Here is an 18,029-nt window from a genome sequence, read left to right as displayed (position 1 = left end):
TGCCCCGGTGGTTCACCCCTGCATATATTAAGAAGACTCAAGCGTCTAAGCTTGGGGATGCCCAAGGCATCCCCTTCTTCATCGACAACATTATCAGGTTCCTCCCCTGAAACTATATTTTTATTCCATCACATCTTATGTGCTTTTTCTTGGAGCATCGGTTTGTTTTTGTTTTTGTTTTGTTTGAATAAAATGGATCCTAGCATTCACTTTATTGGAGAGAGACACGCTCCGCTGTAGCATATGGACAAGTATGTCCTTGGTTTCTACTCATAGTATTCATGGCGAAGTTTCTCCTTCGTTAAATTGTTATATGGTTGGAATTGGAAAATGATACATGTAGTAATTGCTATTAATGTCTTGGGTAATGTGATACTTGGCAATTGTTGTGCTCATGATTAAGCTCTTGCATCATATGCTTTGCACCCATTAATGAAGAAATACATAGAGCATGCTAAAATTTGGTTTGCATATTTGGTTTCTCTAAGGTCTAGATAATTTCTAGTATTGAGTTTGAACAACAAGGAAGACGGTGTAGAGTCTTACAATGTTTTCAATATGTCTTTTATGTGAGTTTTGCTGCACCGGTTCATCCTTGTGTTTGTTTCAAATAAGCCTTGCTAGCCTAAACCTTGTATCGAGAGGGAATACTTCTCATGCATCCAAAATACTTGAGCCAACCACTATGCCATTTGTGTCCACCATACCTACCTACTACATGGTATTTTCCGCCATTCCAAAGTAAATTGCTTGAGTGCTACCTTTAAAATTCCATCATTCACCTTTGCAATATATAGCTCATGGGACAAATAGCTTAAAAACTATTGTGGTATTGAATATGTAATTATGCACTTTATCTCTTATTAAGTTGCTTGTTGTGCGATAACCATGTTCACTGGGGACGCCATCAACTATTCATTGTTGAATTTCATGTGAGTTGCTATGCATGTCCGTCTTGTCTGAAGTAAGAGAGATCTACCACCTTATGGTTAAGCATGCATATTGTTAGAGAAGAACATTGGGCCGCTAACTAAAGCCATGATCCATGGTGGAAGTTTCAGTTTGGACATAAAACCTCAATCTCTTATGAGAATATTAACTGTTGTTGAATGCTTAAGCATAAAAGAGGAGTCCATTATCTCGTTGTCTATGTTGTCCCGGTATGGATGTCTAAGTTGAAGAATAATCAATAGCGAGAAATCCAATGCGAGCTTTCTCCTTAGACCTTTGTACAGGCGGCATAGAGGTACCCCTTTGTGACACTTGGTTAAAACATGTGCATTGTGATGATCCGGTAGTCCAAGCTAATTAGGACAAGGTGCGGGCACTATTAGTACACTATGCATGAGGCTTGCAACTTATAAGATATAATTTACATGATACATATGCTTTATTACTACCGTTGACAAAATTGTTTCATGTTTTCAAAATCAAAGCTCTAGCACAAATATAGCAATCGATGCTTTTCCTCTATGGAGGACCTTTCTTTTACTTTCAATGTTGAGTCAGTTCACCTATTTCTCTCCACCTCAAGAAGCAAACACTTGTGTGAACTGTGCATTGATTCCTACATACTTGCTTATTGCACTTATTATATTACTCTATGTTGACAATATCCATGAGATATACATGTTACAAGTTGAAAGCAACCGCTGAAACTTAATCTTCTTTTGTGTTGCTTCAATGCCTTTACTTTGAATTATTGCTTTATGAGTTAACTCTTATGCAAGACTTAATTGATGCTTGTCTTGAAGTGCTATTCATGAAAAGTCTTTGCTTTATGATTCACTTGTTTACTCATGTCATATACATTGTTTTGATCGCTGCATTCACTACATATGCTTTACAAATAGTATGATCAAGATTATGATGGCATGTCACTCCAGAAATTATACGTATTTACCGTTTTACACTGCTGGACGAGCAGAACTAAGCTTGGGGATGCTGATACGTCTCCGACATATCGATAATTTCTTATGTTCCATGCCACATTATTGATGTTATCTACATGTTTTATGCACACTTTATGTCATATTCGTGCATTTTCTGGAACTAACCTATTAACAAGATGCCGAAGTGCCGATTCTTTGTTTTCTGCTGTTTTTGGTTTCAGAAATCCTAGTAAGGAAATATTCTCGGAATTGGACGAAATCAAAGCCCAGGGGCCTATTTTTCCACGAAGCTTCCGGAAGTCCGAAGACGAAACGAAGAGGGGCCACGAGGCAGCCGGGAGCATAGGGCGGCGCGGCCCCGCCTGGCCGCGCGGCCCTATGGTCTGGGCCCCTCGCGCCGCCTCTTGACCTACCCTTCCGCCTACTTAAAGCCTCCGTGACGAAACCACCAGTACCGAGAGCCACGATACGGAAAACCTTCCAGAGACGCCGCCAACGCCGATCCCATCTCGGGGATCCAGAGATCGCCTCCGGCACCCTGCCGGAGAGGGGAATCATCTCCGGAGGACTCTACGCCGCCATGGTCGCCTCCGGTGTGATGAGTGAGTAGTCTACCCCTGGACTATGGGTCCATAGCAGTAGCTAGATGGTTGTCTTCTCCCCATTGTGCTATCATTGTCGGATCTTGTGAGCTGCCTAACATGATCAAGATCATCTATCTGTAATTCTATATGTTGCGTTTGTTGGGATCCGATGAATAGAGAATACTTGTTATGTTGATTATCAAAGTTATATCTACGTGTTGTTTATGATCTTGCATGCTCTCCGTTACTAGTAGATGCTCTGGCCAAGTAGATGCTTGTAACTCCAAGAGGGAGTACTTATGCTCGATAGTGGGTTCATGCCTGCATTGACACAGGGATAGTGACAGAAAGTTCTAAGGTTGTGTTGTGCTGTTGCCACTAGGGATAAAACATTGATGCTATGTCTAAGGATGTAGTTGTTGATTACATTACGCACCATACTTAATGCAATTGTCTGTTGCTTTGCAACTTAATACTGGAGGGGGTTCGGATGATAACCTGAAGGTGGACTTTTTAGGCATAGATGCAGTTGGATGACGGTCTATGTACTTTGTCGTAATGCCCAATTAAATCTCACTATAATCATCATGATATGTATGTGCATGGTCATGCTCTCTTTATTTGTCAATTGCCCAACTGTAATTTGTTCACCCAACATGCTGTTTGTCTTATGGGAGAGACACCTCTAGTGAACTGTGGACCCCGGTCCAATTCTCTTTACTGAAATACAATCTACTGCAATACTTGTTCTACTGTTTTCTGCAAACAATCATCTTCCACACAATACGGTTAATCCTTTGTTACAGCAAGCCGGTGAGATTGACAACCTCACTGTTTCGTTGGGGCAAAGTACTTTGGTTGTGTTGTGCAGGTTCCACGTTGGCACCGGAATCCCTGGTGTTGCGCCGCACTACATCCCGCTGCCATCAACCTTCGACGTGCTTCTTGACTCCTACTGGTTCGATAAACCTTGGTTTCTTACTGAGGGAAACTTGCTGCTGTACGCATCACACCTTCCACTTGGGGTTCCCAACGAGCATGTGCTTTACGCGTCATCAAAAACCCTAAATCGTAGTAGGTCGTTTTAGCTTTATTTTGATCAAGCAGGACCACCATATATTCGTACACCTCGTACGGATCATGGGTGGATCGGCTCTTTGAGCCGATTCACAGGACAACCTGAGAGCCGATCGAGGCTCGTATTTAATGTTTACGTGTATGCCATGCAGGAAACTAAGCGAGGCACATCCATCACCTTCCTGACCAGGTATAGGTCAGGTGGCACGCCCTTGCACCAGCATCGGACGTGCGTGCCGAGTCTTTGCGGGCCGTCGCTCGGAGGGACCAGGGCCAGCCGCAGTCCTGGGAGCCTCCCGGCTCTACTGTGTTGCCCGTCGCTGCTCGCCGGTGGGTTTCTGACCGCAACACTATCTTCATGATGCCACTGGTAGACATGTCGAGCGAAGACGTACTTGTAACCCAGCAATCCATATTCTTCAGCATACTACCCTGGAACATAAGACATTGCAGCCATATAGGGTCAATACTTTGAATTTATTAACAAGTGGAGAGGTATCAAACTTAACCACCTCTACATGCTTATTTGGCTAGGTGGAAGTTAGAATTCTCTTGCCGGTGAGGGCCTTTAACCACGAAAATTGGGACCATGGTAGATGAGTTTTCGGGAGGCCGTTGGGTACTAACGTCATGCTAACTGACACGTGAAAATCACCGCTAATTCTCCAGTAATACCGTTAACTGGGAGAAAATATGTGGTAGATAACATGCCCACACAAGGCATGCTAACTATTGAGCACACCGACACATCTTAGGCCCACTAGGATTTAAACTGGCTAGCCCACTTAAGGCCTTATGGATTTAAGCGGGCTGGCCTATTAATGTGAGTGGGCTGGCCTATCCAAGACTTATACGTTAAAACATGCCTGCCCACCAGAGTCCTACTATGCACAAACGGGTCAGCCCGACTAATGCATGCTAAGGCTAAGCCAGTCGGCCCAGCTAATGTCTACTAAGGCTAAATGGGCCAACCCCCCCCCCCCCCCCCCCTCCCCAGGGCGGCTACACCTAAACATGGAAAATCCTCCTACGACCTACTAAGTCTAAATGGGATAGTCCACCGACAGCCTGCTAAGTTTAATGGGTCAGCCATTTAGATTATCAAAATCTTATTGGGTCGGCATGCCTACGATTTTAGTTTAGTTGAACCGCCCATACAAGGCCCATTACTATTATACTCGCCGGCCATCAAGACCCATTATGATGCAAGCTCGTTATTGTTCTGGCCTGGAATGTGAAGCTTGGCAACACCCCATTTACCAGAGTAGACAAGAACGGCCCATCACAATTATGACACTTTAGTAGCACATTAGTTTTTCTTAGTGTAACACGCTGAGCCTTTTCGAGGTCTGTATGGCCCATTTAAAAGCGTCCGAACAACAACAAAAAAATCCCACTCACTCGAGAAATTTTATAGTTGATTTCACTAACATTTTAAATAATAAATTAAACTAGTTATTATTACAAATTAAAGTTGAAAAAACAAAGATTACATGACAAGTTGTGTTCCCAAATGTAAAAAAGATTTGCATATGGTCAAGAAGGATTCTTGTTGCCTTCATCAATAACACATTGGTATTTTACTATTTGGCCTCGCCGTGATCGATTCCTTGGTGCTATTTCTCAACACATCAGCTAGAGGTTTAAGAGTAGTGACACTCTGTTTTTTTTTTGCATAAATTACAACTTTGAGATATTTATCATATGTAAGGACTGATCTAGATCTACTACCATGTAGGTGGTTTGATTTGATATTGCCCTGGGAGGATGCATCGAAAGAAAAGTTAAAACGTTTTGGGGGCTTGTCTTCTAAATAAGCTTGCTTCGTTACAACTGCATTTTCATAATAGCGCAAATAGAGTTACAACAATGAATTATGAAAACATGTATAATATGATGTAGAGATCGAATAATCACAGGTAGCACAAAAAAAATGCACAACCTTACATTATCTCGTCGCACTTGCTTACTCTCTTGCGGGCACGACTCTCGATCAACATGCTTGTCACGTTAGACTCATCGAGTAGCTAAAATTACAGTTCTCGTACTCTATTGTCCTTAATCCACATTTAGGTATCACATTTAAGACTAAGTCAGCTAGTTTGGAAGGATGAAAGCAATTAAACTACCAAAAGAATAATGCACTAAGAATGACCAGATGTTAGATTTAAAGCAAGTAGAATTTTGCTGCATGACATAAACATTTCAGATAGCCATAAAATATAATTGTTATTGCAACATTTTATGAGTCATTACTAGCGGAAGGTATCGTTCATACAGGTGAAAGAGGTTGAACTTACAAAACAAAGTTGAATTAAGAATGACCAGACATCAATTTTAAACCAATGAAAGCAACTGAACTACCAAAAGAATAATGCACTAAGAATGACCAGATAATATATTTAAAGCAAGTGGACATTTGCTGCATGACATAAACATTTCAGATAGTCAAAACAAAATTTGTTGCTGCAACATTTTATGAGTCATTACTAGCAGAAAATATCGTTCATATAGGAGAAAGAGGTTGAACTTACAAAACAAAGTTGAATTAAGAATGGCCAGACATCAGTTTTAAACCAACTAGATGTTGTTGTATGACATTAGCATTTTAGATAGTGAAAAACAATACAACATGAATATAATTGTTATGGAAAGGTTTTGTGAGTCATCACTATCAAAAGGTACCATGCATATTGGTTATAGATAGTAACATAAGTAAACTATAATTAAGAATGACCAGATGTCAGATTTAAACCATTAGTACGGTTGTATTCCGTGGGAGCCCGTCAAATCCCCATCCCTTGTTGAGAGGTGATGACTCTAGTATCTTTGAAGTGAGTGGTAACTGAGCACACTAGTAGGAAAAGTCTCATCTGTGGCGCATAAAAAAATGATTATGTGGCGCACGGGGGTGCGCCACAGAAACTTCGCCACAAAAATATTGTTTTTGTGGCGCACCTGTACATGCGCCACAGAATTAAGGTTTTTGTAGCGCACAGGGTCTTAGGTGTGCCACAAAATTGATTTTCAGTGCGCCACAGAATTTGCTCGTATTATACACGATTTTGTGTTGCCTGCTATACACATACAGGTTATATACAACAATATACAGCAATATATAGCAATATACATAAATATGCAGATATAATATAAATAGCATTTACATTGCATAGGTATAATATAGACATCATCATCACATTATTTAGAGCCCGATCGAGATACATATATAATGGCAAGTGTCAAATATTTTACATACAACTCTTAATTTATACAAATTTCACAATTTCGAGATACAAAGTGGTCTTTATCCGGTTCCTCCTTTGCTCCCTCCTCTCTACCCACCAGGCTCGCTTGCATCGGGGTCTTCATCCGGTTCCTACTATGATTAAAATGGAAGAAAGTGAGACCAACAAGTCCGATGCACAAGGGAAATGAAATAAATGCCTCATACATTGTTGGTCAACACAAATATTAACATTCAGGGATGGCGTAAGTGAGACCAAGTCTGATGCACAAGAGATTGATATTTGTGCTATCTTACCAGGCTCACTTACGCCATCCAAAGTGTACGGTGACCAAACATTTTAATCATCGGCATTTTGAAAATACCAAAGCAAATGGAATGACAAGGGCCTCATAATTTGTTAGTCGAAACAAATATTATCATTTCGGGATGGAGTTAGCGAGCCAGGTAGGATGCACAAGAGATTGATTTGTGCAATCACACGAGGCTCACTAACACCGCCCCTGAGTGTACGGTGACCAAGAATTTTAATCATCGGCATTTTGAAAATAGCAAAGAAAATGAAATGACAAGGGCCTCATACATTGTTGGTCAAAACAAATATTAACATTTAGGGATGGGGTAAGTGAGACCAAGTCCGATGCACAAGAGATTGCTATTTGTGCTATCTTACCAGGCTCACTTACGCCACCCCTGAGTGTACAGTGACCAAGCATTTTAATCATCGGCATTTTGAAAATACCAAAGCAAACGGAATGACAAGGGCCTCATACTTTGTTGGTCGAAAAAATATTAACATTCAGGGATGGGGTCAGCGAGGCCAGGTAGGATGCACAAGAGATTGATATTTGTGCCATCACACCAGGCTCACTGGCCCCACCCCAGAGTGTACAAGTGACTAAACATTCTAATCATCGGCCAATGCAATTAAGAAGTGCCAACTCAAATAAGAGAAAAGTAGCTAGTATGAACTAAATGGAATGCCTCATACATTGTTGTCGAAACAAATATAAACATTCCGTGATGGCGTCAACGAGGCCAGGTAGGATGCACAAGAGATTGATATTTGTGCCATCACACCAGGCTCGCTGACGTCACCCCAGAGTGTACAGTTGACCGAACATTCTAATCATCGGCACTAAAATGGAAGAAAGAGCCAAGTGGTATCAACTTGATAGCATATGCCTCATATTTTGTTGGTCGAAACAAATATTAACATTCAGGTATGGCGTAAGCGAAGCCAAGTAGGATGCACAACAAATTGATATTTTTGCCATCACACTAGGTTCACTCACGCCACCCCATAGAGTAGTGATCGACCAAACATCTAATCATCGGCAAGTACAAAAACACCACCAAACGAGCAATCATGGTGACATAAGTCAAGATGCTCAAACACACATAGCATGAAGCAGATGCTCCAAAGGGATTATTCATCACTTGGTATGGACCAAGTGATGCTGGCAAAAGAGAGGCCAATCAAGAACCAGTAAATCCAGTAAGTGATAGATATGCCTAAATAATCAACAACACATAGCATATCCCAACTAACCAGATGAGACAAGTCTTGGTAGCCAATTGAATCACCTAGCACCACCTAGCCTTTTAAAACCATCAGAAACAGTCCATTTTCTTCAAAGGATACCACCGTGGCATTCATTTACATGATCCCCTACTGTGGATATCTCTATTTTCATCAAAGCCAACCAAATGTCCAACTTTGATATGCAACCAGCAAGACAAACAAGCAAGCAATCCATCATAAGCATGGTCAAACACACATATATAGCATGGGGCAGATGCTCCTAAGGGATTATATATTCATCACTTGGTATAGACCAAGGGATTATATATTAATCACCTACTGATTAACATACCACTTTCCAAACCCACACTAGCTACCAACACATTTGGAGAGCAAACAAGCAGTAGCCATATCACTCAATCCAATAATATAGAGGCAACCAGCCTAGCACATGCATATTTAATCATTACCATAAACAGTTCATATAAAGGCAGTATCGTTACACAGTTAATCATCACATCATTCATGCTTAAGCTAATGAGCAAGAACATTTGTTCTTGCTAAAGCAATAGTTCCAGCAAGAACCACATGCACAACACCGACATCAGCTCATAGAAACTAGTAGCACAACATCAGCACAAAGTAATTTCATCGAGCAATAGCAGCACAACAAAGTAATTTCGTCGAGCAACATCAGCACAACAAAGTAATTTCATCGAGCAACCGCATCACAACCTAGCAGCACAACCTTTGTGTGGCGCATTTCGTCGAGCACTTTGTGCTCGCGCGGGAGGGGAGTAAGCTCACCGACGACGACGACGGCAGGGGTGAAGGAGCTCACTAACGATGACGGCAGGGGTGGAGGAAGCAGCGGCTCCTCCACCTTGACGTGACGCCGGCCCCTCCTCCACCTTGATGCGGTGGCCCCTCCTCGCCGTAGCGGCTTGTGCTGCAGGTGGCGGGGATGGGAGGAGCGTGGCGGCATGCGGCCCTCGCGGAGGAAGGCGACGGCGATGGCAACGATGACGCCAACGCTCACCATGGGGGCGCGCGGCGGTAGGGATCAGAGAGGGGAGAGAGGTACGGGCGCGCAGTAGGGAGAGGGGAGGGGGTACGACATGATATAAGTTCCACTATTTCTGTGGCACACCAGAACAAGTGTGCCACTGAACCAATTATTTCTGTGGCGCACCCCATCCTATGCGCCACAGAAATAGTGGAACCAATGATTGGGGGTGGCAGGGTGTGGGCCCCACCAAGTTTCTGTGGCTCATGGTTTCTTGGTGCGCCATAAAATTAAGCTAGTTTTGTGGCGCACTGTGCCTGGTGCGCCACAAAACAACTTTCTGTGGCGCATTTTTGGCTGGTGCACCACAGAACTAAGATCTCACCTATAAGGCTTTTCCTACAAGTGGCGTAGGTCTTGTGACCGAACTTCATTACAAAGGGTGGAATACGGTGTCCCGGAGAGGCCAATGATTGGCGAGTCTTTAGAATGGGCCTCACACCATGGACGTCTGGAAGGGAAAGACCGCTCGGTTGTGTAATAAGGCTAAAGACATTTGTGCGAAAAGTAGCACACCCCTGCAGAGCGTATGAACAGGTGACACGTTACTTCATGTTCTGGGAAAGAACTACAATTGTAGCGGGAAAGGGATTCCATGATATCCTCATAGTCCGTGAGCGCTGATGGACATAGATTTTATGAACTAAAACTTTACCTTTCCAAAATACAGTTTTCAAAAACTAGCATAAGCTTAGGATCCATGATCGATGGTATCAAACACCCACATAGTTAGAATTGTTGAGTACGATGTACTCAATCTATCATTTCATCCCTTGCTAGCCTCTAGAGATCCAAGATGTCATACAAACCCAACAAGACAACAAAGAGGACCAATACGAGGAGGTGAAGTCAGAACAACATGAGCAAAGTAGTAAATAACTGACATTAGAGATAGTGAAAACTAATATGAAGCATAGGAGGGGACCAATCCCTATACCATAGAAACTATCTTCGTAGAGTATTGTTGTAGCAACAATTATAAGCCAAGTTGTACTTGGAATAGGTATCATCGTTTCCCGCAAAAAAAAGGAATAGGTCTCATCGTGGAGTATTCAACGGGTTGCTCTTTCTTGATTTTTTTTTTTTTGATTGGGAACTTACCTGACGAATCTCACTGTGTAAGGATTTGTCTTGAAATACTATAGCAAGACACCTTTGGACATGCGATGTTTCTATTGTCCCACTCTATTGGGTATATTATTTGTGGAATGGTGTTCAGTGAGTGTTATGCTAATGATTTGCGCACTACAACATGAAGTGGTGTGTTGGGGCACCACACTTCTACATAATAGATATCTAAAATATAAAACATTATCACATGTGTACAAGCCAAATACATAGACTATCCTTTTGTGTAAAGGGCTTATGGGAGCAAAAAAAATTCTTTGATCTAGGATTCTTCATCGTTGGTTATGGAGAGGGAACTTGATTTTTGGAAGAAATGGATAGGGACTACATCTCTATCAACGCAATACCGGTCCCTTTATAACTTTTTGCGACACAAAATATTACTATCGCACATGTTCCATCTCAAACTCCATTGAAGATAGAGTTTAGGCGGGTTTTGACAGAGGATAAGTGGACAGTGTGGTCAAAACTTGTTCAAATGTTAATGCGGTTATATCTAAAGATGAACCCGATAGTTTCAAGTGGTATTTTACTACAACAAGTTATTTTCTGTCAAACAAATGTATGTTGATTATAAGAATTTACGCAGTAGATTCATGGGAAAAAGCATGTGGACCATAAGAGTACCACTAAAAATAAAGACTTTTAGGTGGTTCCTTCATAAGAAAGTGCTATTAACTAAGAGCAACCTTTCTATAAGATGATGGAATGGATGTAAAAAAAAATTGTATTTTCTGATTCAGAGGAGTCCATTGAATGCCTATTCTTCTCATGTCCTATTACACTTATAGTTTGGAAAGTGGTGCATTCTACTATAACATTTCTCCTCCAGCTAATGTCACCAATATGTTTGGGAACTGGCTAAAGGGGATAGATAAGCAGACGAAGGCTTGGATTCGTGTGAATGTTTGTGCGTTACTCTGAGTAATTTGGAATTGCTGAAATAATGTTATTTTTAATAAAGGTCAACATCATTGTTTGCAAGTTATTTGTAGAGCTTCATATTGGATACACGTGTGATCCTACCTCATTCTTGTGGAACAACGAAAATCTATGGTTACTGGGTGCAATTGATTGTTGGCAGTTGTACATGCTATCTTCAACAATGGTGGCTTCCTACAGCCTAAAAGAATACAAGATGCATATAGAGAATTTTGTTTTCTTTCTTTAGATGATCGATTCATGTTGCCACTTTAGTTGATCATTGAGTTGTAAGCTATGGTATTTGATACTTGAAAGTTGCAATAAAATCAAGGTTATGTGCATCGCTTTGGTGCAGAGGCCCCATTTCAAGAAACACTTAGTAACTTGTGAGGATTAATTAAGAACAATAAATAAGAGATGCTTTGTAATCTCTGATACATCTATAAAGGGAGAGATGTCTTATAAAGCCAATGGAGAGAGTACAAAACAAAGCACATGTAAGTTATTGTTTTGACTATTTTTCACTGGTTGTAGGATTGTCATTTTCTCGGATGTGAGCGCCGGCTCCGAAATGACATTACCTTTCTCACTATGGCACCTTTTTCTCGTTCGTAGGGGAATCTCTCTCTTGAATTGTACTCTTTTCACTTTGTCTCCCATCAGTCACTAGCCCTTTTAATACCGATACCTAACCAAGACAAGGCAAGACACCAAATTCCATTCCATCCGCCCTGCTGATATCTCTCTTGAGAGAGAGAGAGGAAGAAAGAGCGGATAGAGTGAAGAGAGAAAGCAGCACAAGGTTAGTGGCTCTCGTGGTAGAAACTTTGTACACACGCACCTGTACGCGAAAAAAGAGGCACCACATATATACCAGAAAACACAAGCAGATCAAACAAACAAGACACCTCCCAAGAACACCAAGAACCTTCCATCCTGATACTACCACTGCACACGCGCGAGCGAGAAAGCCGATTGTTCCGGCGGGGTTCGATCGGTCGATGGAGGCGGCGCCGTCCCCGGACCTGTCGCTGCACATCAGCCTCCCGAGCAGCGGGGCGCCGACGCCGGCAGCAGCGGGGCTGGGCGCGGGAGGGGACCCGTGGCGACGGCTGAACGGCTCCACGGCGTCCACCGAGCTATCCCTGTCGCAGCCGCCGACGCAGGAAGAGGTCGACGTCCTGCCGTGGAGGCTTCGGCAGATTGTGGCTTCGTCCGCCACCGCGGGGGCGTCGACGTCGGTACCTGTGACAGTTCCGACGCTTCCGCTGGATGCCGTGGCGCCGTCGGAATCGGCACGGCCGATCCGGGGGATACCCCTCTACAGCAGGCCTACCCCCGGCCACCATCCGTTCCACCACCCAAAAGCGGGGCTCTACAGCCCCTACCAGTCCACGGCGTGGCCGTCGTCCACGTCGCATGCGGCAGCCCCTCCTCCGTCGGTGGATCCCGCGACGGCGTTCCTATCTCAGTCCCCGTACCACCGGATGCTGTCGAGCACCGGGCGGCTCCACGGCGTGCTGGCCGACACCCTCCGCGGCTATGGCGCCCTCGGCCTCGGAGGGCAGCCCTTCGGTCTGGCCTCCTCCCGCTACATGCCCAGGCTCCCGGGCTCCCGGCGAAGCATGCGAGCGCCCCGGATGAGGTGGACGAGCAGCCTCCACGCCCGCTTCGTCCACGCCGTCGAGCTCCTTGGTGGCCACGAGCGTGAGTCGTCGCCTCATCGTCCTCAATTCCGGTGGACATTTCGGGTCATTTCATGCCCGGTAATTTCTACATGGATTGAACGCAGGTGCGACGCCCAAGTCGGTGCTTGAGCTGATGGACGTGAAGGATCTGACCCTAGCTCATGTGAAGAGCCATCTGCAGGTGAGTTCCAATTTTAAGGGCTGCCGAATTAATTAATTTGTGGTGTTCTTGCCACTGTTCCTCTTCTTGCTGGGGTGCCTGCAATCTGGGCACGGATTCCTACGGAAACTGAAAGAGAGAGAAAGATGTTCTTCCCCTAGTCAAGAAACTGCCATGCATCATATCCCTAGAGAGAGAAAGAGAGGTGAAACGTGTGGGTGTGTGTGCGAGAAAAAGTTGCCATCATTACCCAATAATGCAATGTGTGTGCTCTGCCCCAAGCACTGAAACAGGAGCCGAGCCAGCCAGCCAAGAGAGAGAGTGTGTGTGCTAGCTAGGACCAGAGACATGGCGCCAATGCCCCATAGTATTTTTGTTTGTCCATTTCTTGGTGTTTGCTTTGCTTTGCTACGGGTCCAGATTTGCTGTGTCTTTTAACCACATCACCTCCTTTTATATATCTCCATACCCCAAATCAGATATATCTGCAGCTTTGCTTTCTTGGTCATTCTTTTCTTGCTGCTCCTTTTCCAGATGTACAGGACCGTCAAGAGCACTGACAAGCCTGCATCCTCATCCGGTAATTGCATTATTTCACCATTATTCCTCTTCCATTGCCGAACTCGATCCATAATAAGTCTGGCAATGTTGTTTGTTGTGAATAGTTACTAGTTAACCTAATTAACTAGTTACTCCAGGGCCAATGGATGGCATCAGCTCCGGCGACGACGACCTCCCGGACCGCATCGCCTCCCAGGCCACGTCGGGAGGCGACATGAACCCGCGGCTGTTCAGCGAGCACCAGTCTTCTTCCCCGGGGCCGGCGAGCCCTGCAGCTGCGGCTGCCACCGGCGACGTCGACTCCTCCTCATCAGCCGACACCAGGGCGCGCGGCGATTCAAGGTATATCTATCTATGCCACAGTGCAGTAGCAGTAAAGAAAATTATTGCATATGTTGTGTGCTAGTAGCTCGATCCGTTTTGTCTGGCTTGTCACGCATGCCGCACATTTCTGTTCGCTCGATCTGGACGGTAGCTTGTCATGGGATAACGTGACATAGTAGTACCCCTGCTTAGCAGATACTACTAGCTTAGGAGCAAAGATAACCAAACATAAAGTTGCCAACAGGAGTGTGATACGTAATGTAATGCATGGTAACATGATAAATTGATAATGGCCAGAGCTTCAGAAGATGTTTGGCCGTACACTAACAAGAGAGAGAGAGAAAGAGAGAGAGAGAGCGCGCGCAGTAGTTTCATGGGCCGTGCGACTTTGTCCTCTTTATCCACTTTCTCTCTCTAGCAGTAGACTACTTTTTACCTTTTATTATCAATGCAATGCATGGTTGTGTCTCCCAGTCTTTGTGGTGTTGTGCTTTGACCTCAGATCTGACATGCATCCTAGAAATGTGTCACCAAGGACTTCCACCCTTCAAGTCATAGTATGGTACTCTTTTATTTTTCGTCAGTACCGTCACTGTTTGTGCTCCTTTCTTAATTTATTTAGGTACAATGATGCTGTAAGTTTATGTTATTTTTCTTTGATGGTCACTGTTCAAAAAACGGAGGTACCTGTTTGTGCATTGGTCGGTCTGGCATGGATCTTGGCATGTTAAAACTAGCTCCTGCAAACTTTGTTTAGCCAATACTGAAAAAAGAAAAAACTAATGCTAAGATTTGACTGATTGGAAGACAAACGTTAGCTTCTGCCTCATATGAAGACATGCATAGAGATTGTCTTGAACTGGTTCTACCTTAATCTCTGCATATAACAACTATACTTGTATGTAGTCCAAATATATAATTTTCGTGGTTAGTTTGCTCATGAATGGAAATGTCGTATGTATGCGAAACTATCGAGTCCGTTCAGAAACATGTTATTTTCAAAAGAGTGGTGCTACTTGCTTGCTTTGACTTGTAATATGCGCAAAACTATTTAGAGCAAAATAACCAAAGCCCGTTACGTTAGTTTTGAGAAAGAAGTACTTCCAAGGCAGTATCTTACCCAGGGGTATCCCCTCCACCCACCGCACTACAAACCGTCGATTCGAGCCGTATAAAGTCATTTAAGGTGTACTCAAATCCAAGCTTGCTATACAAACCATTTTTAGAACTTTTGGTTGCCATTTTTACATTTTGCGCAATCAATGTCATTGCTCTTTTATGTGCTACAAGAATGATACTTCATCCCTCTTTTGCAAAGAGTAATATCCTTTGATCGGTGTATGTATGCGTCATTTTACATGAGGTAGTGCTCGTCGAGGGTATGCTAGGCCGTATGTGTGCTCCAGTTTTGCCATATGGTGACTCGGTGATACCCTGGTAATCAGCTGGTAGGGCGTTGTTTGTTTCTTACGGCATAAGGCCCTAGCGGCATTTTCTTCACCCAATGTCAGATTTTTAGGTGTTGAGTGGTGGCTTCAGGTTTTGTGTTGTATGCTCTTGATAGGCCTCTGTGGAATAAAATCTAAATAAAAGTTGTATGCATCTCTTTGATGCAGAGGCCAAAAATCTCGCCCTCCGTTTCGACAGAAAATGTATGTACCATTTTACATGGTGTGTTTAGCTACCTCGGGGTATCAAGTTGTTTTTGCAAATATAATCTATCTATTATTCTATGAAAATTGTTTGTGTCATATTCTCTTTGCTTTGAACAAAACTCATGAGATTCTAGTAATGTGTACATTATTGATACTAAGTAGATTCAGATCGTCCACAAATTATCACGTGTGTAATGTGTACATTAGTTTTTTTTTGCGAATGATCTGTGCATTAGTTCATCCTTCGCTTTTTTAAAACTACTTAAGAACATTTTCTTTCACTGTAATTATTCTAATAAATACAAAAAAAGGAACGTTGCATAATTTTCAGAAAAAAGTTTCTTGCTGGGTATATATTGTGCTAACTAAAGAGTGCGGGATTACTTTGAACGAGAACTAGTCGAAGATTCCAAGAGGTCTATACAAAGTATGTACTACATCAGTATACTTGTATACCAGTGTTAGTGTGATCCAAGAAACACAGCCAGACTCTTGTAAGACCGGTTTTATTTAAATAAGGGCAGCTATATGCATCAATTGATGCAGAGGATGGGTACCCCATTTTGAAGAAAAAAAAAGAGACAGCCATTGTCCCGGATAATTATATGCTAGCATGACATCCCTCGAGCATATATGTTGTGCGTTTGCTTTAGACTACTCATAGTGGGAGTAACATAGCTAGTAACATCACGCATCTCAAGGTATTTTGGTGACATGGCATGATAATAAATGAAGAAAGAGAGTGAGGTGGTAACTAGCTATGTTACCATAACATCACACTTCTCAAGATAAGATGAGTCTACAATCTAATAAATATAACATGCATGATACCACATCTAAGTAACTATCCACTATGGAGGTAGTAACATAGAGTAGTAATATGCACCATGTTACTACTCTATGTTACTCTCCACTATGACTAGTCTTAACTCTTACCGTCAGATCACATCATGCATAGTTCTTAGTAATTTATCAGTTAGAGTAACTCACACTGGCAAAACGGTGGTTAATTTGTAACTGTGCATGTGTACTGTCCACACATTTAACCAACACAATGAGCTTTCTTATTTAATGACTTGTTGCCCGGAGAGCTACAATACGTGACCCTATGGCTAGGCAATTTGTGATGATTGCTGCAACTATGTACTGTCACTATTCCGGGTTAAATGCATTGCAAACAGTAGTACTAGCTGCAATTTGTGGTGATTGCTGCAACCACGTACTTTCACTATTACGGAGTATACTAGTAGGGAGTACATTGCATTGTATTTTACCTCAAGTTGCACTGCTGTAGTAACAAACTTTCCGAACCAAACATTATATTCAGAGACCAAGGGCTTTCATCAAACGGGTCCGGCATAGGCGCTCATCGGTCGGATGGAGCTTCGCGCAACGTAGAGGTACACATGTACCATATCATTTTATCATTTACTTCTCTTTCTATCTTCAACTCAAATGCTAACACAATGTTCATCTGGATCAGGGTGTAGAACTTTGTAGATCAAGTAGCTTACAGTTGCAAGTACCCAACCGTGAACTGAGCTGCCCAAGCCTCGATTTTACGCTAGGGCGACCGAGTTGGCACAGTGCAGATCATGACTAGCTAGCTAGACACGTGTCTTGCATATTATTACAGCCACAGTATTATGATTGTGACCATAGTTGGTCATTGTGTTACCTACAGGAATTCATCAATCCCGTGAAACAAGAAAAATGCGAAAAGAGAAGCATGTAATTACCTCTTTTGCCGACAAATTGAAGAACACATGCAGTAGTGCTTGTGTACTCTTTGCTTAGTTTTTTTTTCCGTAGTTCCTTATAGGCATGAAAGTACTGTAGTTTGTTCGTGAGGGAATTGCCTAGATTAGGAATCTCAAAGCTATTTATATTTAGCTACATGTAACCAGTGTGATATATCACTGCATGTGAAAAATGGGGGAGAAAAGGCGAAATCCAACCTCAGAGGATCACTTCTATCTGTGCTGCATTTTTATTTTTCCCCCTTTGTTTTCCTCATCCTATCATATTATTATCTATATAAAAATTCATTGAGCTCTTTTCCGAAATGGAGGAGGGTTGATTGTCTTGATGACATGACTATGTGCATATGATAAGCATATATCTACCTCAAGGATTTGGTCACTTTTGGTTTCATTATCTCATATAGGTGTATGTGCATACAATGGGTGCACAATTTTGCT

At 42.8% G+C, this 18,029-nt stretch overlaps 1 protein-coding gene across 1 annotated transcript; it reads left to right on the top strand.

The window, feature by feature from the left end:
- The first annotated feature begins 12,182 nt into the window (after nt 1-12,182).
- LOC127318749 (probable transcription factor RL9) lies at nt 12,183-17,815 on the top strand. Its single transcript, XM_051349231.2, has 6 exons — nt 12,183-13,147; nt 13,233-13,309; nt 13,823-13,868; nt 13,987-14,191; nt 17,156-17,228; nt 17,312-17,815. Exons 1-6 carry the CDS (start codon nt 12,442-12,444, stop codon nt 17,429-17,431), a joined length of 1,227 nt encoding a protein of 408 aa, XP_051205191.1. The 5' UTR covers nt 12,183-12,441; the 3' UTR covers nt 17,432-17,815.
- The last annotated feature ends 214 nt before the right edge of the window (nt 17,816-18,029 follow it).

Source organism: Lolium perenne, chromosome 7 (genome assembly GCF_019359855.2).
Source record: "Lolium perenne isolate Kyuss_39 chromosome 7, Kyuss_2.0, whole genome shotgun sequence".
Lineage (NCBI taxonomy): Eukaryota > Viridiplantae > Streptophyta > Magnoliopsida > Poales > Poaceae > Lolium > Lolium perenne.
The sequence above is the reverse complement of the archived record's forward strand: the minus strand, read 5'-3'. Positions and strand labels throughout refer to the sequence as shown.